At 40.0% G+C, this 25275-nt stretch overlaps 1 protein-coding gene and 1 long non-coding RNA gene across 2 annotated transcripts; both read right to left on the reverse strand.

The window, feature by feature from the left end:
* Positions 1 to 7027: 7027 nt before the first annotated feature.
* RTL4 (retrotransposon Gag like 4) lies at positions 7028 to 9681 on the reverse strand. Its single transcript, XM_027608604.2, has one exon. It carries the CDS (start codon positions 9679 to 9681, stop codon positions 8773 to 8775), a length of 909 nt encoding a protein of 302 aa, XP_027464405.2. The 3' UTR covers positions 7028 to 8772.
* A 110-nt stretch (positions 9682 to 9791) lies between these two features.
* On the reverse strand, positions 9792 to 18867 carry LOC113931517. The gene is made up of 3 exons (XR_003522735.2): positions 18835 to 18867; positions 14782 to 14912; positions 9792 to 9910 (listed from the first exon to the last, which is right to left on the reverse strand). It is a non-coding gene; the product is annotated as an uncharacterized LOC113931517 (long non-coding RNA).
* Between the last annotated feature and the right edge of the window lie 6408 nt (positions 18868 to 25275).

Consider the following 25275-nt stretch of genomic DNA (forward strand, 5'->3'; position numbering starts at 1 on the left):
AATCTGAAGTCTATTTTTCCAGTAGTGCTGACATTAGCCAGTGTTTTGAAGTATGTGAATTCCAGTCTCCTTGTTGGTTGGGACATCACCTAGAGAGAGTACTGGAAACAGAAAGTTAGGAAAGCTACCTTGCCTTGCTCCCTGCATCAACTCTCAGAGCACAGGGCTGGCCTCACCACTGCCATCCAGCATTCTTTGGTTTTAGGATCTCTAATTGGTTTCCATCTCCCCCCAGGTCATTCCAGTTTGGGAAATACTTGAATTGGTTGATGTTTGGAGATCTCTTTCAGATTTGTCTTATGGGCCATCTTGTGGTTTAGTTATTTATATCACAGTGGTTAAAAATTGACATTGTTGAGTTAGGCAAACCCAGGTGTGAATCTTGGTTGTGTGACCCTGGTCTCACTGCTTACTGGCTTGACATTTGTTTCTGAATCTGCAAAATGGGTATAGCAGGACATACCTCATAGGGTTCTTGGAGTAAATGCGATAATGCCTGTAAAACACTAAGCAGAGTACTGGGCAAACAGTAAGCACTCAGTTAAACGTCACTCTGACCTTTGTCATTATACCTATCATTGCCATCAAAGGTCTCATAAACCCTGCCATGGTTGTAAGCCCCTCAAAGGTAGGGGCCTTGTCTTAGCCATTTCTGCCTCCCTGCCATGCCTGGCACATAGTGGGCTCTCAGTGTGCATTAATTGCTTGAATTGTAACCTGTCACCTCAAATAAAGCTCATGGCAGGAATGCAGATGTCAGGCTCCACCTCACCTCTCAATTTCCACTGCCTATATCCCTAGGCATCTGGGTGTTAATCAAGGCCATATATCAAAAATAGGCACTGACGTATGTAGTAATTTTACCAGCCTTGGGGCCATCAAAAATTAATTTGTCTACTTTCCAAATGAACAGTAACTTTATTAAAATTCCCACCTCTGACAAATACATAGTGCATTAATTTTTCCTAGGGAAAGGAACTGCCACTGAGGTGTTATTTCTAAAACATTTGTCACAACAAGTCTAAATTACTAAGATAGTGCTTAGATTCAAATCTAGAGGACATGTAAAAGGCCAGGCTCCCAGTCTTTGACAGGAAAAATATATATAGAAAAGTCATTCTAATGCTAGCAACCATTTCTCCTGCTTCAACACTTAATTGGGCTCAGGGACTGTTATGTTAGCCTGCGAATAATGTACTGTGTTTTGGAAATGTAATTGTTTGTATCAGTAAAATGCTACTGTACAGAGGCTCTAGGCCAGCATGTCTGGACTTGGCCACTTCCATTGATTTACTTAACACTGTCCTCAGGAGAATAAATGGGGTAGACACCTTAGCCAGTGAGAGATCACTGTGGGGCAGTGTCAAAATCCTTGTCAGTTCAATAGCAATCAGAACAAGATTAAAGATAAGGTCTCCGAATACTTAAAGCCAAGAACAAAAGGGGGAAGTTTATTTCCCTAGCTCCTCTTTCTTCTTTCTGTGCCCTTTGCCTGGCTACCACACCAATCCCACAGTGGGTGATACATTTCTTTACACTTGATCTTAATATAGGCTCTTCCCAGGGAAAGTTGCATTTATATAGAGGTTACTGGGTTCAAAATAAAGGATTGACATGCTAGTAGTCGATAAATCTAAAGATATTCATGCCAAGACACATCTTAGTCAAAGTTCTATAAAGACAGAAGAAAATATTGACAGCTCTAAGGGAGAAATAACACCTGGTTCAGAGTGGGGGGATAAAAAAACAGTTCAAATTACTGCAGATTTCTCATCAGAAACTGTGGAGGCCAGAAGAAAGTGGCACAAGTTTGTTAAAGTGTGGAAAGAAAAGATCAACCATAAATCCCACGTCCAGGAAAAATATCCTTCAGGAATTAAGCTGGTAATTTATATATTAGAGGGTTAAAAGTGGGGCAGAGTGCATAAGATTGCCCAATACCATCACTGCAATATAAGAATTTTCCCCCCTGTTACTAGGTATTGATTACTCAAATTGATATATTAAGCTAAAAATAGTTTAGTTTCAGTAGGGAAAATCATTTTATCATGACTCTGGGTTTCAAAACACAGAAAATTATACCTAATGTACCTCTATAAAAGGTTATTTTTATTTTTATTAGCTCACATGGCTAAACCCCTTCAGGCATAGCTAGATTCAGTGATTCAAAAACCATCATCAGGGGTGGCTGGGTGGCTCAGTTGGTTAAGCAACTGCCTTCAGCTCAGGTCATGATCCTGGAGTCCCTGGATCGAGTCCCGCATCAGGCTCCCTGCTCAACGAGGAGCCTGCTTCTCCCGCTAACCCTCCCCCCTCTTGTGTACTCTCTCTGTCTCTCATTCTCGCTCTCTCAAATAAATAAATAAATCTTTAAAACAAAAAACCGTCATCAGGATTTCGTTTCTCCCTACCCCTCAGTTCTGCTTCCTCGGGATGTCTGTATTGTTTTTGTTTATTTGTTTGTTTGTTTAAAAAGAGATGGAGAGAGAGATAGAGCAGGGGAAGAGCAGAGGGAGAGGAAGAGAGAGAATCCTAAGCAGGCTCCATGCCCAGTGCAGAGCCAATGTGGGGCTCAAACTCATGACCCTGAGATTATGACCTGAGCTGAAGTCAGAGTTGGACACATAACTGACTGAGCCACTCAGGTGCACCCAGGATGTCTGTATTCTTAAATGGGCTCTCCTCTTACTCAGAGATGGCTGTCAGCAGTAATACAGACTATTATCTTTCCATATCCCATTCCAGTAGGAAAAAATGAGAGTACTTGTCCAACATTTCCAAGAAAAGCCATAAAATTCACTCTGATTGGTAAGTTTAGGATACAAGTCCACACCTGGAGTAGTCACAGTAGCCAGACAAATGCTATGTGACCATTGATTTAGGCCTGGGTCTCAGGGCTGGAGGTGGAATTCCATCCAGGAAGTTGGACTGAAGTGGGAAAGAAGTTGGGTCTCTATATGAAAATTAGGGTCCATTGGTAAAAGTAGAATGCTTGCTGGGGAGGCAAACAGCAAATGACCCCCACAACCACACCTAGCCAGTCTCTTGGAGTTGTTTGATGCAGAAAGTTTGCATGTTGATAAAAGGGTACCAATGAAATTTATTTATTTAGACTACCCAAAGCATCCTGTGCAAGCCTCTACAAAATCCCACTGGCTTTTCTTTTAAGTTTTTTTTAAAGATCTTATTTATTCCAGAGATGGAGAAATAGAGAGGGAGAGAGAGAGAGAGAGAGGGTGGGAGGTGAAGCAAAGGGAGAGGGACAAGCTGACTCCACATTGAGCATAGAGCCCTATGCAGGGCTAGATCCCACTACCCCAAGATCATGACCCAAGCCAAAATCAAAAGGCACCCCCAAATCCCCATTGTTTTATCATGAATGTGGGATTAATTTAGAAGTGAGAAATAAAAAAGTAGGGATAAATAGGACATTTGAAAGGAGATATAAACAGTGAGATGCCCCAAAGGCTGGTCTGATTTAATACTTCAATATGTTGTGGATCAGGGGTCAGAAAACTTCTATAAAGGACCAGATAGTAAGCAATTTTGGTTTGATGGGCCATACATGTCCTAGCATGAAAGCACCCATGGACAACATGTAAATAAATGTGTTTTGGCTGGGTGCCAGTAAAATTTTATTTTTAAAGCGGGCAGTAGGCTGGATTTGGCCCACAGGTAGTAGTTTGTTGAATCATGTTATAGATGGATAGTAATGTACTATGTGGGAATATGGGCTCTGTTGTTAGATGTATCTGGATTTGAGTCTTACCTCTTACTCACTAGTTCTGTGTTCATGGATAATTTCCTTAACTACTTTAAACCTCAATTTCCTCATCTGCATAATAGAAATAATAATAAGAGATATCTAAGAGAGTCATTGTGAGAATTAAAAGAGAATATGCACATAAATCAGAGTATAATGCCTGGCACATGTGTAGTAAGTGGTCAGTAAATTGTAGCTGTTATTATTATTATTATTATTATTAATAATTGGGGGAAAAGTGTAGGAAAACCTTGTGAGAGGGAAGAAAGATAAACTTCAGTGTTGTTTTAAGGATACATATTTGTTAAAACATTCCAACTATATTTTTAGAGTAGTGGGATTTGTGTCATCAACTACAATTTAGGAAAGAGAATTACAGCTTTCAGGAAAGGGTCCACAATGACTCTTCTCTCAAGATACTGATGAAACCCAAAAACTCCCCAGAATTACTGGATGCCATTTTAAAATAATCAGTAATTTTAAAAAGGTTAACTTGTTCAAATTTATTTTGTGTCCACACCTGGAATTCTGCATACATTTGTAATGAGTGTCCTTCACTAAACACAGAGTAGAGCTGGAGAAGATTTAGAAAGGGCAAGCTGGGGAGATTATTGGTTTATATGGAAGAATGCATGAGGGCCCACTATCTTTAAATCAAATTTATAACACTGATCTTAAAAAGGTGTGGTGAGTACTAAATGCCAGAAATGGATATTCCATGTTTTAGTAATGTGAACTTAAGTGAGTATCATTAACAAATTAAAGCACTCAGCACAGCGCCTGGCATAAAGTAGGCATTCACCAACTATTAGTTCTCTTTCTTTAGATGCACACAAAACTAGACTTTATGCCCAAGGGGATGAGTCTTCCATTCATAGGGAAAACTGAAATTCTACATGGTTCTCTACTGGGTTACTATGAAGCAAATGGGGTTAGTGGAATACAGTCACAACTAGGCTTATCACTGAACTGGACCAATAAGAGAACTAGTGCCATGTTAGATATGTACTAGAAATCAGTATGCAGGAAGCAGGTTCAAGTAAACTCAAGAGTCAAAACCAATACCAGGAAGTAATATGGATAATTTAGTGCATTAATTCTCAAAGTTATAGTGGCAAACAATGACTGGACAGCATAGTCTAGGTACCAAGATCTTTCTACTGACTCTACTAAATAGTGTAACTCACTTCTGGGACTTTTGTTTTTAAAATGTGGACAGTGAATCTTGCATGAAGATGATATTAAGGACCCATGACACCATACTCCCTTGAAGGTTTTTCCATTCTCTTGGCCAAGTGAGACCTAAGCTTCATAGGGAGGCAAAAACATACCCACCAATGTAGAAGCCTTTACAGATATGACTTAAACTCCCAGAGCTCTCCCAAGGGTGTTACATTTTGCCAAGATGCTGGTATATCCTAAATGCTCTATTTTGTTTCAGGGATGACTATTGTGGTCATAGGCTAGATGGTGCTGGGTGGAAAAGATATTCCAGAGTCCAGAAAAGGGTGATATCTGTTTTACCATCCTGGATAGAGGTAAAGGCAGTGACGGCATGGGTCCCATGTGCTGCCATTTGGACAGAATAGAGGTGGTGAAAGTTAGGACAATTATACAGGCTTCCCTCTTTAAAGGTGCTTGTCAGAGGCTCATGTCTATAGTCATGTGTCATGTCTTCATCCATGATGATATATTCTAATGGTTAGACTGAACTGTGTAGTATTATAAGAAGTAATTACTTATGGCAGATATCATGGTTCTGGGTGTGAACGGAGGTAAGTGCAGGAATTAAAAAACACTGACCTTTCAGAATTTTATTACAGCTGTAGACAAATGAGAGACATAAAAAAGGAGGATGACTGTTGATGTAAGGTTCCCAGGGAGGCCAATCTTGAGTGGACTCACTATGGTTCACACTGTGGTACTGACTTTGCATTGTGAGAATCTTATTTGTTTTTCCAGTGCACTCAGCAGTGATTTGGATCTGGAGGATTGACGCTATTAAAACCCACAAAAAGACTGATGTATGAGCCAAAACCAATTTATTTATTTATAATGAGAATTAACTGCTGAATAGGCTAGAATACTCATGTCAGCTGATAAGCAAATTTTCTCCCCATAACAAAGTTTATATGGGAACATAATTACAATCAGATTACTTCTTAACACATAGGATCTCAGCAAGGGGAGTTAGGTGGTAATCTTAATGGCTAATAACACAAATTGGGATGGCCTGGTGCTTCCACCCCACTGTATATAGACCTGCCAAATCATGTTGGTCAACATCCCCTCTCTGAGTCTAGAAAGATTATCAACGCCCTGTGCCTCTTTAATTGCCCCCTCTTCTAGACTCCCTAAAGAACATTCTCTTGTTAACAATTCCTTCTTCAGACTTATCATAAAATGATTCGATCTTATCTTGCTGGATGGCATCAATCATGTAGCAGATCTGCCTCCCTAAAACTACAATCTTGTTTGGACTTGAGGACTCCCCAAGTCTGTAGTTGCAGACTACATGATCAAGTAGGTTACATCTCATCGGTTCTCAGTAGACTTTAATTAGCTTCACTCTCAGGGAAGTTCACTTTGGTATAAGTTCTGAGAAAAACATCTGTGTAACTCTCTTTATGCTAAATAATGAGTTTATTCTATTTGAAATGGATGGTGTCATTATAACAAAATTTTTAAGTGGTAAACAAAATCGTTGCTAGCTAGTAGACAGTAAAGCGTTATCCCAGTATCCTATTCCTATGCTCAGTATGATTGTTGGATTGTATCACATAGAGCACAAGAATTCCTTGACTGGGAATTCCTCAACAAAGAGCTTCTAGAAATGGGAGGTTTTATAGCCCAGAATTAGTTATCTGTTCTGAGAGGCTATGAAATCTGAAGATTTCTTGGAGAAGAAGGTGATGTTGTTGTAGAGAGAAGGTCCAAACAGGAAATAAGGTGATGCATCTTTGTGAGAGAGCATACAATAATAAATTGTGTCACTAAGGTAAGGAAAGATTGGTGATGAAGCCAACTGAATGCTCCCATCAGCATCCCAAGACCATACTGGGGTCAGGAAGGAAAGTGTTTGGAGGCTATTGGGTTACTCTTTTGTTACAGAATTGGGGGTGCTAGATCAGGATACCTCCAGGTAATCCCAGAGACACTTAAAGTTCAAATAGATCTACTTGTTAGAGGCTTTCATACAATCCCAGTACCACAGTGGGAATTTCTTGGCACAATTGGAATATGAGCATTCAGGTCTCCTTGTTGTGAGAGCATATGGAGTAAGGTGGATGTATAGCAAGCCGGTGATAAAGGAGACCCCTAGTGAATGCAAATAAAGATTGGCACAGTGGTTAGCAAGGTACTGATGGGAAAAATGATCTATTTGTTAGTGTTACAGGATGAAAATGGTAAGGTCCTAGGTGGGTTTAAGTACTGTCAAAGTTAGCATAATTTTCTAGGAACAAGGCCAAAGTACAATGACATTTCATTGTCAGTCTTGATGGCTGCTAGGGAATATGGAATTACTGATCGTTCTTCAGGAAATCAATTATGGTGACATACATCAGCACTAAGAAGCAGGGAACAGAGGACTGATTATTATTAGCAAGCATCAATTGTCACGGGATATCCTTAACATTTTAGAAAATTGTGTCTCTCCAGCATGGCACTACTTTTCTTCAGAAGCATTAGAAATCCATACACAGAGCTGATGTGTGTGCCTGTGTGCCAAGAGCACAACACAAGCAACCAAACCCCACTTCTTCTTGAGATTTATTTATCAATGGTGTTGATGTTCATGCCCCAGGATTTGTCAGATGGGATGGTTCAGAAAGTTGTCTGCCATTATTTGCTTTTCAAGATTCTCAACTAGATGAGGATCTTGAGAGGTGGTCCATAATGGTATAGAGTTCAACATCAGTGGTAGTGATCCTAAATGGTGATCACACTGAGGCCTCTAGAGTCAGAAACTACTACAGAGCCTGACCCTAAGTCTTCAGTGGAGATTTATTTAACCAGGTTCCCTTATCTGCCAGGTAAGGCAGGAGTACATGCTGTAGACATAATAATTATGATGAAGACTCCTTCCCCAACTTTCATTAATATTTATCAGAGGTCATTATCCTAGACCATTTTGACTTGGCCATTATACATGCTATAACCTAAAGTAAGTTGTTGTAGGAAGAGGAGAGTAACCTGGAAGTAGTCGGGCTTGGTTAAAAACATGTATGTGCCTGAAGGGCTAGTTCTCAAGGAAGTGGACCAACAATTCCAATCAGAGTCTTCAAATGGCCATGCCATCTGGTTTGTCAATAGCTAAGAGATCCAGGTGTTGTTTTGTTTTTTTGTTTTTTTGTGTTTTTTTTTTTTTTTGAGCAAGCAGAGGTCTTTAAATAGCAACAAAATACATAGCTGTATGGAACAGTAGTAGAGTTGTGTTTCCATGAAGATTGGTTTGTATTGAAGCTGGACTCTAGTCAATAGGTGGAGCAGGTTCCAGCCTCCAATAGAAAAATGTTGATAGGGTATGGAATGCAATTAGGAATTCAACCAAGTGTTCTAAACCAACAGGGATCTATAATATAGACCAATAAGGGTGAGGGTGAAAGTCTTGGGCCTAATCTTAGGGACAGAAGATTTAGGCCAACAAACTCAACCCAGATCTCACCCATTGGAGGGAATGGTGTTCCCAGTGCACTTCCACGGTTGTTTTCATTGGCTCAGATCAGCCAGAGTTTCACCTACAGACTTTCAGTACTCTTGGGGAATTGGTTCCAATTGCAGAAAAGTGCCTGTGAATTGTTTTCATCATTATCAGGTTGGGTTTGATTTTGTGATAGGTCACCAAATGAACAAGATCTGGTTCTTTAAATTCCCAGAAGCACATGAGTTCATGACTGTCTATGAAGTGGTATCATAGTTCCTCATCTGTATTTTAAATGTTAATTCAGGATATAAATCTTTAAGGCTGGAGGTGAGAGGGATATAAGTTTACAAAGTGACCTCCTCTCTTACTGGTGAGTTGGGTTATTTATCCTTGCTGGGGCCCGAGAACGTTTGGCAAGGCAATCTCTTGTGAAGTGACCAGCCTGGCTGCAGTAGAGGCACAACTGAGCTTCTTGCTGGAGGGCTCGTTTGGCTGGGGTGAGAGGTGGCTGGCTTCCACGCAACTGTATAGGTTCTTCCTTGGGTGGCAGATCTGTGGGGCTGGAAAAGGCTTGAGGGTGGATCATGGAAGCCAACATTGGGAGCTGGGTCTCTGACTGAAGAAGCTCTGGCCTGTCACTTTGTTTTTTGTCCAACTGAATACACTGAGTGATCAGGTCTGGAAGGTTGTCCATCATATCTGTGCCACTCACTTCATCCTGGATGGAGTCAGCTAGTCCTTCTTGGAAGTTGCCACTCAGATTGGTTTCATTACAGCTCAGATTTTGAGCAAGGAGCTGGAAAGTAGAAGCATGCTTCTGAGAGGAGGAGTGGTCCTTTTTGTTCAGAGGGTCTATTTCCTGTTTTGTAGGCTCTCCAAATGATTGCTGGAACTCAAGGACAAAGTTCTCATATTGTTTCAGCAGAGTGCTCTGGTTGGGCCCAGATATGATTCCACAACTTTCCATCTGCTGAGATAAGTAGTCAAAAAAGAACTTGACTTGGACATCATCTGTAGGATTGGGGAACTTAAGAGTTGCCAACTGTGCAAGAAATCTTGAGAGATTAGCAGGGTCATGGTGAAACTGAGAGAGATGTTCAAGTGAGTAGGGTACAGACATCGTTGGGGTGGCCAGGGTGGGCATGACTTGGCCCCTCGGATCAGGACTCTCTTCAGTCAGATGCTGTATTTGTGGCTGCAGAATCAGATTCTCTGTCTGAAGGGAGGAATGCTCTACTTGCAAGGTAGGTGGTGAGTCTGTGTACTTCTCCATTGTATCTTCTGGAATCAAGTGAGACTAAGTAGAATTGAGTGCCAGTACTGGAAACCAATGGGCAGACAGTAGGGTTTCCGCTGTTATTAGAGAGATAGTGTCATGAGCAAGTAGCCAAAACTGCTACCTATGAAGCAGTCACAAGAGAACACTGAGAGCTGAATTGGAGAGATGCCAAAACTGTTGTCCACTATTAATGTTGCCTCTTCTCATGGAGAATGCCAATGTTCTGCACATTCAGAAGAGATAAATTACCTTAGGACACAGAGGATTTGGAATTAAGAAGACAAATACAAAAGTCACAGTAGATTTCTCTCCCCACTCCCTTTCCTTGTAATATAGGAGAAATTTGCCCTTGAACTAAGCCTTTGATTCTAAAATATCTCTTTTTTTAATCAGAGAATCAAAGAATTTTACAACCCGAAGTAATCTTAGAGACTATCCAGGCCAAATTCATAATTTCATGAATGAGAAAACAGAGACCCAGAAAGGTAGATATTTGCCCAAGTTCACACAACTTAATATCAGAGCTGGCATGCTCACCAGTACCGTTGTTAAAAATAGCACTTCCTTCAGGACCATAAATATGCTCATTTGTACATGCTACTTGAGCATGATGACGGTTCATGCTCCCTGCTCCTTAAAATGTAATCTGGGAGCAAGCACCATCAGCATCACCGGGGAGACTGTTAGAAATGCAAACTCAGGTCCCACCCCAAACCTACTGAATTAGTATTCCACTTAAACAGATTTGCCAGGTGATTCAAATGTGCACTAAAATTGGAGAAAAGCTTTTTTAGAGAGCATGCAGCCCTAATTGGAATAATCACTGGTTGGACTTGAACCTCAAGGCCCCAATCCTAGCCTGCATTGCTGTAGCGATCTGATTACTGTGGTGGTAATCCATATTTTTCTAGATTCCTAGTCCTTATCTAAGGTCACATTTAGTTGTCATGGAGATGCTTAAGATACCATAGGCAAGATGAAAAGGTGAAGTTGGGAACTTAGTAAACAAGAACAGAATATTCTTAAAAGTATAAAGATCAAAATGTTTAGTAGTCATCCCTGCATTGATAACAAGAATAAAGGAACCTGTTAGAGTTACAAAACAAACCCCAAACATATGGCATATCAGTTGAACTATTCTGCAGTATAATTCCTCTCATTTCCCTTTCCTAGTGTAGCATACCATTTAATTGTATTTAAATTGGCCTCTAGTGGGCAAAAATGTGTATCACTGAATGTAAGACTTGATTCTCTAGGTTTTATTTGATGGTGCCTCCTCTCTGGACCTATGGAAGAGATTACTAGAAGATTGAAACTATATAAGATTGGGGGCCAGAAACTTACCCAAACACTGGCATTAATCAGTTGGATGACATTAAAGGACTCATTTGGGTCTCAATTTCCTCTTTCATCTAATGAGGATAACTATCTTGTCCTGATAGGTGCTCTGAGTGGCAGAGAGATGCTCTCAAGATTGTTCCAGTGAAGCTAACAATATCATTGTTGAGGCTCTTTCCTCATCACATATTGCCAAAGTAGGGAGATACTGTCATAGTCTTTCTTCCTTCCTTTCCATATCTCACCATTCTAGGCTACCTTTCCATTTTCCAGGTGCCCATCCATGAATTTATTTCTGCCAGTCCAGCTAGGTGTCATTGAGAGGTAAGATGTTGATTAATTAATGAGGGTTAATGATGGGCCTTTCTCAAGGCATTCACTTTTTCCTCAAACTTTAATGTCTCTAAGAAACAACTTGGTCCCAATCCCCAACAATGCCAATTCAATAGGTCTGGGATGGATACCAGGAATCTGTACTTTTAACAAACTGCCCAGAGGATTTCTGATGTTGGTGGTCCCTGTGATAAAGCCATCCAGATGAGCCTCAAGGAATAAAGCCATATTACAGCATCACAGAGAAGTAAGAATGGGGAAGGGGACATATTTGGAAGTAGGAGGCCCTCAAATGACATAGAATAATAGGTGGCATATACTTCTTCATAAAGTCCACAAAGAGCCCACACTGTTCTTCAAAACTATTCTTCTCTCCCAGACAGTAGAACGCAAGAGTTTAGCCTGTAGGTTCTAGAGTCAGAATACCCGGGTCCAAATCTTGGCTTGGCCAAAAGTTGTGTGACTCTGGAAAATTACTTAATCTCTCCAAGAACCAGTTTCCAAACTTTAAAATGGAGGTGATTTTAATACCTTCCTCACAGTGTTGTTGTGAGTATTAAATGGGATGAAAAGAGATTAGCACAGCTTCATTCAGATGGTCAGTGATTCATAAATGTTAGCTATCATTTTGCTAGGTCCACAGTCTGTTATCTGTGTTTTAGAATTTAATTTTTAAAAAGTTTTTGAAAGGTAACACAGAGTATGTATGTACTGTTTATTATATAACACCCCCAGTGGTTCCTGGGAAAATATCCCATAACTAAGCCATTAATTATTCAGGAAAAATGCAGGAAACAATGTCTGAATATTCATACTAAAAGAGACAAGGACTAAGTTCATGTCAGTTTAGGTCAGATTTGATATCAAATTAATGAAAAATAGCTTCTGTTATACAGAGCTCTTTGATTTCAGAATTGAAGATAAGGGGTATGGACCTCTCTACCAAATTCTTCTTTTGGTTGGAAAAGTGTGATTACAACTTTTCTTTCTTTGTTCCTGCCTTCTGCCCTTTCCCTCCACCCTCAGCAATTCCAGAATATCTGTAGAGGTCTCCTGTTTCTTTATAGAATTATGTATTCAAAGTGGCAGAGCATTTAAATTTTCTAATTATGTAGCATTGGTGAAACACTTGCCAAAATTATAAGCATTTGTCCAAATGCAAATCATACAATGGCACTGTTGTCAATGGCAATTGCTTAATCTCTCAAAGAAAATCTATCTTGCCTTATCATTTTGGAAATTGCTCTCCTTTTAGAGGTCAATGACCTTCTATTAGATTGTCCCAGCAGATCCTGGGGTACAGAATGTCAGTCTGGAGGAGTTCCAGACCTCAGGCTTGGGGAGATAAAGCAGAGACTGAGCTGGAACCTCAAATGCACAGGTTTGGGGAATCAGACTAGTGAGCTTGGACCAGGTCTGACATTAAACTGCATATGTTTAAGTTTTTCTTGATTGCCATGTGTTTCAGCTACAAAAACAACAAGGCAAAAATAGGTTTAGTAAACTCTTAAAGGCCTTTTGGTGTTTGTGTTCAGTTTGACTCAAAAGCCATGGTTGACAGTTTCCCTGCATGAAAATACTCCATGCTGGAGTCCCCTGAAACTCCATTTGGGGAAGGTCCTGAAGTACCTTGCTGCTTTATAAGTGAGCTTTATGACCTTACACTACTTTATTTCCAAGCTGTTCTTCACAACCCTTTGGAGAAGATTTCAACTACTGTCATCCAACTACCCAGAGCACTTGCATTTTTACTCTTGAGCGCCAGACATTCTAAGGGTAGCTTGGCCATGAGAGATAAACCGAGGCATAAACAACCCTCAAGAGGTAACCACAGGGGCATACTGTTTAGATTTGTCTGGAGACTTGGGTATGACCCTAACTCTGCCATAATCTAGACAGACAACCCTGGGCAAGTCACTTCTTCTATCTTGGCCAGTTTCTGTATCTGTACAATGAAGCAAATGGGTTTCTCAAATTTTATCACATATAAGAAATTCTGATACAGGAAAGCTAAGAGGAGACCCAGAAATCTGAATTTTTTATAGGCATTCCAAATGATTCTGTGGTAAGAGGTCTTCAGATTTTACCTTGGGAATATTGGGTAACTGACCACACAGAGCTCTGACATTTGTCGGAGGTTCTCAAGTTTCAGGGTATGTAAGAATCTCTTGGGAGTTTAACATGCAGATTCTTGGGCTTCACCCCTTGACAGTGTAACTTAATGGGTCTGGGGTGGGACCAGATAATCCGCATTTTAATCAAGCTCTGCAAATGATGCTGATGCAGAAGTTTCTCTGATAACACTTGAGAAACTCTAGGTTGAATACTCTCAAAAGACTCTTTCTGCTTCAGCACTATCTACGTTTTTGAAAGTAGAAAATATTTGGCTCCTAAAGTAGCCCCTGAAGTGTGTGATATGTGGATTGCTTCCTTCCAAGGCTCTGCCTGAGGCTGTATGGTCATGTCTAAACAGGAGTCTGGTGCAGGCCTGGCTCAGGAATGTGAAAAGTAGCTGGCTTGGGGACAGGAGAGAGGGTCATAATTGAGCTGACCCTGCTCTCAAGCTTTATGGTTCCTGTTGGGAGGTTTGCACTGCTCTGCTCTGCCTGTGAGTGAGGCAGAAAAGCTGTCCATATATCCCCATATTAGAGATAGAGCAGCAGCAGCCCAGCTGGGGTCCATCTGGCCACTGCTATGACTCAGACTTCATACCTTCCTTTAACCTTCAACCTTTCTTTTGGCTCAGCTGGCCCCATGGTCAAGCTGCTTAGGAAGTTAAATGTGTCATGAACACTCTCTACAAGTATTCCCTGGCAGTTTCCCAGTTGTCCTTTCTAATGTGCATAATGTCATTAAGGAGCCACACTTGTTCCATCAGCCTTCCTGCTCCATGCGCCTATTTAACATTCCTCCTAAGGTCGTATTTCCCTGTCTCCTCCTTCCCCTGCCTTCTCCCCTTTGCCTACTGTCTCTGCTTGCAGCCATATCCAATGCCTGAATGATCTTATTCATTCACCAGCCAGAACCATAGCTGATAACATTGTCCAGCAGTACATGACCCATTTGCACCATTCTTTTCTCTCAGTCCAGCAAAGAAGGAGACCTGGAAGAAATGGGTGAGTTTTTATACGAAGGCAAAAATCTGGAGGCTGGGCAGAGGGCAAGATTGGCCACAGGGCAGGCATCATAACACAGTAACAGAGTATTATGAATAAAATATTATCAATATATAAAAGAGCATTGCATAGAGTCAAAGAAAAACCCCAAAGACAGACTCCATTTTGCCTCTTTACTATACTTGCCTATTGGTTCAGCCCCTGAGGGGTACCAACATTATATGGGTGACGAAATGATGACTTCAGTGGAAGTAGCTGTGTTCTGGAGGTTTGCAAATTCCTGAAAATCAAGGGTGCTAGTACTTACAGCTCACAGGAGATGTTAAAACATACGGCAGATAAGCTCTGCAGCAGAATCGAGTCTTAGTCTCATTTCAATCCTGCAAGTGTTGAGGACATGGTGGGTCTCTGACACACTGGAAATGCAGAGGTTTGCATCTGTATTTGGTAAGAATGGAAAAGACAAGTTGTTTTTATCCAGTTATATCAGACATTGTGTGGGTCTTTGGGGTAATAACACTTATGATTTCTTGAGTGCCTAATTTATGCCAGTTTATATACTCTGGTACTAGCTGTCTGGAGCCTTATTTAAAAATATTCTGGACCCGCAGCTAGCCTCAGTGATAGAATGCAGTGGAGAACTGTCAATGTCTGCCACAGACCATGGAGGAATAAATGCAAAATGTTAAACATACATCTGCCACCTCTCTACCAGACCACATAATCCTCTTAGCAGTCTTATGAAGTAGGTATAATGATTTGCATTTTACACATAAGGAAATCAAGCCCCTACCTCCACTTCCAAACATGTAATCATGCCCACTTCTGCTTTAAATCTCTCTCCCCTCATCTGAAAGCCCATTTCTTTCTTCTTCCTATGCCCAGCTCACATTCAGCCTTCTTGATGCAGCCTCCTCTGACTACTCAGACCCTTACTAATATCTCCATTCCCTGAGCTATTGAAGGACATGTGATTGTATGAGCCCCCTCCAGGAGGAAGCGTCTTTCCTTTGAACCCCCATAATACCTTGCACAGGGCTGGTCCCATAAGCTTTATATAAATCTGTGTTGATAGATAGGGCTAGGGGAAAGACAAACAAAAGAATCCCTACTAGTAGTCTGACATTAAAATTATGATAAGAAAAAGAAGACCTGGAATCTAGTCATAAAAATCTTGTCCAAACAGGAGGAAGCTGAGTAAGCAAGCAGAGGCATAGAGTCTTCATAGAAGTGGCCGGGACTTGAGAGAAGGGCCAGCAAGCATTGGTATCACCAGTTCTTAGCTTTTCATTCCCCTATTTTCCCTTCTTCCTTAAGCCTCATACATCCAGTGATCTTGTTTTTTTTTGTAACCAAAAACAAATGATGGGGTCTGATAAAGACTTCTGTATTACCTCTAGGTTCAAGAGAGCATTCTGAGGTGAAATAGGTGATGGGGATTAAGGAGTGCACTTGTTGTGATGAGCACTGGGTGATGTATAGAATTGTTGAATCACTATATGGTACACTTGAAACTAATATAACATTTTATGCTAACTCTACTGGAATTAAAACTAAAAAATGAACACCTGTTTGGGGTGGTTTAGATTACTAAATATCACAGCTGTCACATAATACAGAAATAAAGCTGCCATTGGAGTTCTGAAACTGAAATTCAGAAATATACATATAACTTAAAAGTTAAAAAAAGAAAGCAGTCTGAGAGGATGTTCTGCATAACTGAATGTGCTCTTTGCTACGTTTTACAAGAACAATGCAATGAAATATTTTAAATTGGGACAATCTCAGTAAAGCTGGGTTGAGCTATTACCATACCCATCTAAGCACCATCTAATCAATATGTGAAGATATTAAAAGAGCAACCAAAAAGGAATGGCTAGTTTCCCCTCCCACTGAGCTTCACTGTCTATGTGTACAGAGATTCAAATATCTTAAACACCACTTTAATATTCATTATTTCATTTAATCTTGACCACAGTTTTATCATTTTCTAGGCCAGAAAACCAAGGCACTGAGATATTAAGTCAAATCAAGGGGCAAGGAGGAAGTGTGATACATGTATAACTGTCTCCGAAGGACTCATGAGGAATACTTGTTCTCAGGGACAAGGGAAGAACTAACTGAAGATGCATTTGGGAGGGTGGGGGTGGAGATGGGATGAGAGTTTCCATAAAGTAAATTATGAGCTCCACATCATTGGAAAAATGTAAGCAGAGTTAGGATTACCACCTGGTGAGGACTTAGAGTGGGGACTCCAAGAATCAGAGAAGAAGAAGGCATCATAAGGATGATCTAGTCCTTTCAAAACTATAGATTCTATAACTTGCTTGAGGACACAGCTGAAATGTGGGTGATGACACTGACTGAGAGTTGTATGCAATCTAGAATCTGATCCTCAGATCCGCAGCCAACCTGAACGTAACCTATCTTGCTCATGTATCTGCAAGCCCCTATTCCTGGAGAGGACTCAGTGGCTAAGATACAGCAGGCCTTGTTTATCAGTTTGAGGGCTTAGCTTGGCTTCTCTGTCCATTCCCAATGCCCCATCATTTCAAACAGTATATGCTGTTTTGAGTAAACAATTAGGGGAAGAGTGGAAACATTCTGATCTGCAGATCTCAAATAGTCATAAAATTAGCCCTTTAAATTTGAAATGAAAGGTCTTCTTCTGCATTCGTGCTCCCTGCTGTCTCTTTCATCTTTAATTCATTAAGTGCAATTCACTTTGTGCTGAATACCACTTACAACTGATGAGCTGACAGAGTTTAGACTACTTAGATTTAAAGTTTTTTTTGCCTTTTCAAGTGTGGTGTGTGTGCAAACTGCAGCCCTGTTCAAGATGGAGAAAACTTAATATAAGCAACTTAGTATATATCGTGTTTTTCAATTATGAGAAGCCTCATCATAGTCAAAGGTGAGAGAAAAGTTTCAACTTTAGAGATGAAGAATTTGAGGCTCAAGAAATGAAAAATGATTTGGGTCATGGTTATGACTCTCTTTGCTAAGTTCCAATTCCAAACTCTTTCTTGTCACCCTTTCTCTCCCCTCCCAGGCTTGAGTGAGTAAATGAGCAAGGCAGGGATTATAGAGTATAGTGCAGAAGCAACCTTTTAATGTCATTCAATAATTGGTAACATCCCACACATATGCAGAGCATTTTATGTGATTTAAGTATTCTCCTGTCTCATCATCATTTTGATAAACTATGAAGTAGGTAAGATGTGTACTCAACACTCCCTCCAAAAGATAAAGAAAGAGTTGCCTAAGGGCATACAACTGTTTAGTATTAGATCTTGGACTAGAATCCTCAATTCTTGTTCATAACACTATGTCTTAGAAATAGTTTGAAGCAGTAGAAAAACGCACTCTGGAGTTAGACACAATTTACATTAAAATCTCAATCGATTTCAAAGCCAAAGCTGTGAGACCTTGGGCAAGTTTTCACTCTGAGCCTCAGTTTCCCCATCTGTAAAATCTGTATTGCAAAGTAGCTGTGATGAGTTGAGATACTATATGTAAAGTTCCTTGCATCCAGCAGACATCGGTGATGGAAGCCACTGATATATTTTCTTCAGACACTGGAAGGTTGAGTACCAAATATCCTCCTTACCAGCTCTAGTATCTATCTGGGGATTCTGGGGAAGGTGATTCTACCCAAGTCTCTTGGTGTGGAACAAGTAGCTTAAACTTAAGCTAGCTCACTTACATATAACCCACCTTAATGTTTCTTCTTTGTAACACTCATATCACTTGGAATTAATTATCATATGCCTATTTTCCTTACTAGACTATGAGCTAATCATAACCAATTTTATTTCTGTGTCCCCAAGTCCTAGCATATTTCCTTACATATAGAGGTGCTCAGTAATTCTTTGCCAGATTTATAGTCTGTCCATGACAGCCATAATTAAAACTAGATATTAGCAAAAGTGGTCTTACTGTTCCCCACTCCCTATGTATCTCTTCTATTATTTTTCTCTTCTGTGAGTGAAAAACCCAGCCCTGCTCCAATGTACCTCAGTATGATTTTGTATTATAGATGCCTGAGTTAGCCAGACAGAAATATAGACAAAGATTTGTGTCAATGGGATTAATGCTCAGAAAGGCAATACGTGAAACCTGCACTTCAATGACCTTAGCCAGAGCAGTGAGAAGCCTTAGAGATCCTTGAGAATGTACTTTGCTTGGAGGAATGGGTTGTTTAGTTTCTTAGAAGAGTTTCAGATTAGCTCAGGCCCTAGGTCAAGACAATTATCTGGTAAGCTTGGAAAGAAAACAAATGAGAAATAATCCAGACAAGAGTTGTTGAAAGATATGATATTTTCAACTACTCTTAAGTGAAGGCAGGAGAATTACTTACCTCTTATGTGTTCTGCTCCAAACAGAGTCAGGCTACAGTAGATTCTGGGGGATGTAAAAAGACAAAGTGAGAAGAGGTGGGATTCTTTAACATCCCAAACAACAGCAGTAACACTGATTCTGTGCTTATTGCTAGAGTGCTCTATTTTCACTGGCTGACATTCTCCAACCCTTTTACACTGGGACAGACATAGAGTGGTAGAGTTTGGGGCTCTGCCAGTTGAGAGTTGTGAAACCTTAGGCAAATTAATCTCTTTGAGCTTCATTTTCTTTTCTTTTTTCTTTTGAGTTTCATTTTCTTTATCATAAGATGGGTTCAATAATATCTACCACAGAGGGCTATTCATTTATTCATATAATAAATCTTAATTGAATGTCTATTATATGTCAGGTACTGTGTTGGGAACTGGAAAGCAGTAATAAGCCCACATAGACCATGGGCATTCTAGAATTACTAAAGTAATGTGTGCAAACTGCTTGTTGCAGTACCTGGCTCATAACAACCATTAAAACCAATGATAGCTATTATGTTAATAGCATGAGATAGAAGGTTTTGCCAGTTAAGAGCCCAGACCTGGGTTGTAGTTACAGTTCAGAATATTAGCTCCACATATTAGTCATGAGAACTTGGGCAAGTTTTTGAACCTCACATACCTCAATTTTCTCGCCTGTAAAATAACTAATAAGGATCTATTTTATAAGCTTGGGATGATCAAATAAGGATGAATGTGAAACTTTCAGCAAGTCTTCTTCCCTCTAAAGGCTAATGACTCAGAACTGAAACAAGTCTAGTTGGATCAAAAATAAAAAGCCTTTCAAGGAGAGTGTCTCTTGAGCTGCTTGAAATTTGTCTAGAGCAAAAAGAAAAGTGAAAGGAAGAACTATTGTTAGAAGGGCTGATAACTCCGATGACATTCTAAATACAGATATGGCAGGGAAATAGTTTATGGGTGACACACAAACAGTTCCCTTCTTCACATCCATTACAGGTGAGAAAATGCTGTCATTGTATGTGTGGTCTTTGCTTATAATACACTCAAAATACCCCCTTTCCAAAGCCCTTCTGTCTTGAGCCCCAGATTTCAGCAAAGCCAAGTCTTCTTCTCTCATCTTGCTCATAAATCATATTTCCAATAAGGCTTAGTTCTTTCCACCTACTTGTGTTTCTGTGTTCTTGATGACCTCTGTATCTAGGATGGTGCTGCCATTGGCACTTGGAGTGCCCAGAGGATAACTGGGGATACGGAGGGACCAGCAGTAACATGGCCTTGCAGAAAGCTAGCCTCTGCCTGGCTTTTAAAAAAATCTGGGGGTATATTGGGGGTATGACTTAAACACAATAAAATTCAATTTAAAATGTACAGTGAATGAGTTTTGATAAACACATACATCTGTGTAACCACTACCACATTTGACATATAGAAGATTTCCATAACCTCCAAAATTCTGTCATGTTTCTTTGCAGTCAGTTCCCCCATCCCTGGTCCCAGGGAACTACTAATCTACTTTCTGCTTATATAGATTTGTCTTTTCTGGACATTTCACATAAATGTAATAGTACAATATGTGGTCTTTTGTGATTGGCTTCTTTCACTTAGCATAGTTTTGAGGTTCATCCATGTCATGGCTATATCAGTACTTCATTTATTTTTATTGCCCAAAATATTCTATTTTATTGATCACTACATCTTGTTTCCCCTTGTTGATGAACATTTGGGCTGTTTCCAGATTGGGGACATTACAAATAAAGCTGCTATGAACGTTAGTGTAGAAGTCTGTGTGCATGCATATATTTTCATTTTTCTTGGGTTAAATACCTAGGAGTAAGTCATGTGGTAAGACTGTTTAACTTTATAGGATACTGAAAACTATTTCCTAAAGTGGCTATACCATTTTGCATTCTCACCAGGAGTGTAGGAGTATTCCAGTCATACACTCCTGCCAACACTTGGCATTGTCATTCTTTTACATTTTATTAGTGTGGGTTTCATAGAAGATCCTGAAGGGCCGGGGCGCCTGGGTGGCTCAGTCGGTTAAGCATCTGCCTTCGGCTCAGGTCATGATCCCAGGGTCCTGGGATCGAGTCCCGCATCAGGCTCCTTGCTCAGTGGGAAGCCTGCTTCTCCCTGTCCCTCTGCCTGCCGCTCCCCCTGCTTGCGCTCTCTCTCTGTCAAATAAATAAATAAAATCTTAAAAAAAAAAGAAGATGCTGAAGGGCCATGAGCCATTTGTTCCTTCTCCTATTGGCTGCTCACTATCATCCCTCTCCCTATGTCCTTTAAAGAATCTTGTATGAAATGGGAGGAGAAGATGCATTAGGGGTAGGACATCAGGAAAGCTGCCTTTACTTGTCCAAAGAGTCTTCGTGGGGACAAGGAAGCAATCTAATTCTATGAAGGACAAACATTAATAGTATGGAAGCTTCAAAGAGGCAGATTGGGGATTCCTACAGCATAGAACTTTCTGAAGTTTACAACTGTCTAACAATAAAGTAAACTTCATTAAGAAAAGAGCCTTCTGTCACTAGAGGTATTCAAGTAGTAATTGGATGAATACTTCAGGGGATGTTCTGAAACAGATAAAGGTTGAATGAGCGTCCTCAAATGTTTCTATGAGAGTGTGAAGTAAACAATATTGAAATTTTGTGACTTCTGATTCTCTGCTTTCTGCCTTTTTACCTGGACTTCTGGCTGACCCACAGTCCTTAATGCCCTGATGCCATAAATGTCTGGAAATCAATCCTCATTACAGTAAGCTGAAGGTTTCCTTTTTCCAGTGTCTGAGTTGTAGTACATTCCCCAAATAAGAAGTTCTAATGGTAGAATTTCAGGCAAAGTAACAACCAGTGAGTAATATATTTTGGCTAGAATTTCCTGCCTGTCACCACTCACATTAGACATAGCACACCTAAATCATTATCCAGTCTACCTACTAGCTAATAATGTGGGACTTGACGGAAGCCAAAAAGAAAGGAAGCAAAGCTTCCAAATATGATTTTCAAAGCAGGGCAATGGATGAGGACTAACAAACTCATTCTCAGCTTGGTTTTCACATCCGCATAGACCTATCAAAAATTGTCCATCTGCCAACTCTTTTTTTATATCCAACACCCTCTAGCACTGATATGGTACTGTATGTTTTTAGAATAGTGCTTACATCGACTGACAGTTTTTTTTATATATATACCCATCAGAAATGATGTATCTTTTATTCATCTTCACACTTAAAGTGTCTGTCAGACTGTCAGGTCGTCCTATCTTCTGTAAGGATGTATCACTGTAAAGGAAACTGGTTGTGACTTGCCACCAGGCCTCAGGGATTCAGTCTGGAGGGAGACCCTGAAGAGCTGTGCCAGAGTAAAATGTCTCCAAGCCACATGATCCCCTTCTTCATAAAAATAAACCAAGAAAGAAATAGGATGAAACTGCATCAAAGAAATGTTTATTTGGATCTGAAGATGAACTTGTATACATGAGTAAACAAAAAAATGGAATCAGTATACTCAGGGATGCCTAAAGCACCAGCTATGAAATGGATTTGAGTTTACCTATAGTGGAGGCAGGCGCACTGGGCTAGGTGGCCTCAAGTGTATTTGTCATACTGGCAGCTGTATAGAGGACACTTTGTGTTCCTCTTCCTTCCATCCTTCCTTTCTGTCGAGATGGCTTTTAATTATTCTTATATGCAAATATCATTTATAAGTGTGTTGGCAGATTATTTTTCAAAATCCTAAGAGAAGCATCTATGGGTAGCATCATCTTGAAATATGAAGTCCCCTCATTTAGGTCATTCCAGGAAGATAACTGAGACCCAGAGAGGGAATATGACTGACTCTCAGTGATTCTAGGGGAAAGAAATGGAACTCTTAATTTTTTATCATATCCAACCCCAGGCCCCAGAGATAGCACTGAAAGTCTAAGTATCAACAGTGCTGGAAACCATGGTTTTCATTAACTCAGTCAACTTTGGCCATCATTGCAGAGGATAAAGGAATGCTGAAAATTGGCCATTAACTTCACCACGGATATAGAGTATTTTAGACACAAGATTGCACTCCAGCTCTCCATATGCCTACCTTTGATTTAGTTGTGTAGGTGAGGGGCTCATCTGCTGGAAGCCCTCATGACCCTACCAGTATTGGTTCAAGAACCAGTGTGAGCTGAGGTCTACCGGTGAAGCCTCTGAGGAGATAGAGCCATGAAAAACTGGGGAAAGCTAACAGGTTTACTTCCCTGATTCTGGGCCCTATATGGACATTGGCTTCCCGAATTATTATTTAATTAAAGCTTGATAGCTTCCATGATCTCCCAAGCGACTGAACTTTCCTGGGTTCAGAACCCACACTTCCTGTCACAGGTGTTACTACTCTGTGAAGGATGAGCAACATGAAACACAAACTCATTTTAATTGAATGGCTTCTCTGGCTTTATCAGCAGATTAGTCTGGAAGGAATCTTTGCTTGAAGTTCTGGGTAGTTAGTATGACAACTAGCTAATCATGGCTTAAAATAAATCTATTTATTGAATCTCTGGGAAATCCATAGGATCCAGGGTCATGACCCCAAGTCAACTTGTGTTCATAAAGATGAGTAGGAACTTTACAAAGACAAAAATCATCTTTGAAAAATAACAAAAACAGGTGTTCAGTTGCTGCAGACCCATAGCCTTTTGTACCAGCTTACACAATGGGCAATGGGCCCACCCCCGCCAACATTAAAAGAAACCAAACACCTGATGGATATGGGTTCCAATGAAAAACAAATAAACTCCACAACCACCACTTACAGAGTACTTACTTGGGGACAAACACTGTATTCCCTTTACATTAGTAATTTCATTTAATCTTGAAAATAAGCTAATGAAGGCATTCTTAGCCTCATTTGAAGAAATTGAATCTGAAAGATTAGGTGACTTGCCTGGCTCCACAGTAAGTGGAAGAGCCGAGATTCAAACCTAAGTCTACCTGACGCAAAAGCCAAAATTTGTAACTGATTATGCTGAACTGCTTGGTAGAGATGATCTGGTAACAAATATGCTGGCATTGGGGGAAGAATCAATTTTTTAATTGGTGGAAGCCCTTGAGTTCCTCATTTATTCCCTCTGCATCCTTCCATTCATTATCTACCATTCCACTGTTCCCTGGTTCTTTCCCCAAGGAGAAGATACAGAAATCTGGGATGGCTGAGATAGGAAAGCAGGCAGGAGCCAATGATCAACATAAATTTGGGGAATTTCTGTGGAATTTGTTCATAATTTCCACAAATAAATAGTTAATTATGTAAAAGACATTGATTATTCCTGCTTTATAGATGGTGAGTCCAGAGCATAGAGTGTCTACTAAGGGACCCAAATGCCCTCAACACTAGTCCAGTGTTTCTTATTTAATAGGCTATCCTGTGACTGTCTTTAGGGCTTCCTGTTGACTGATGCCTTTTTCTCAGTGATGAGGAAATGACCCATGAAGCATAGTTAGTGTTTTGGGTTTGTTTTGTGTCTAGCATAAAGGGACAGACTGAAAGTTATACTGAACAACAGAGCTTGGGTTATACTTCTCACATCTGGGATGCTAGAGAAGACAGTGGAAATTTACTCTGGAAGTTCCATAATGAAAAAAAATTTCCCTCCTTTCACAATTGGAGGAAAAGTGATTTATCAGGGGCTGCAAAGGAACTCTCTGGGTATTCCACATCTCTCATTGATCTCTATAAATATACATATAGAACAGAGCAACAAATCATATTTGCTTTCAGAAACACTGTTCTGTGTTCATGAGGAGACTGGTAATTTTATGAGACCTATTGATTTTTCCTAAAGTAATATGATTTAGTCTTGAACTCCCATGCTCACAGCTGAGGAGATGAGGGGTTGGCACTTTCAATTATGAAGATTTTTTTTTCCACTGAGAGGCAGAGATTAAAGTTTTTTTCAAATATCTATGACTTCTCCATCCCACCTTCACATTTCCTAATTAAATATCCATAGAAAATCAGCTTTGATAAAGAGGAAATGAAGCAAAGTTACTTTAGAAGAAGAAAACTCTAGTATGGTATTTATAATAAAATAACAAAAACCATGAAAAGATTTTTCACAGATATTAAATTTATTATATAATTCAAAGCAAATACATTTTTTAAATCAAGCTAGTATTTTCAAAACTTGGATGAAATAGCCTGAAAGGTTTAAACTTGACCATCTGATAAATATCTTCCCTGAAGGGGTAAAAGAGAGTAATAAGGTGTGTGTCTTTGGATTTAATAATCTAATGTATTGTCATATCCTTAAGAAATAAAGGGAGGTGGAGGGAAGGAATGGGTTAAACAGGTGATGGGTACTAAGGAGGGCACTTGTGATGCGCACCGGGTGTTGTATGTAAGTGATGAATCACTAAATTCTACCCCTGACACTAATATTGCACTGTATGTTAACTCGCTGGAATTTAAATA

This window comes from Zalophus californianus, chromosome X, assembly GCF_009762305.2.
Source record: "Zalophus californianus isolate mZalCal1 chromosome X, mZalCal1.pri.v2, whole genome shotgun sequence".
Taxonomy (NCBI): domain Eukaryota; kingdom Metazoa; phylum Chordata; class Mammalia; order Carnivora; family Otariidae; genus Zalophus; species Zalophus californianus.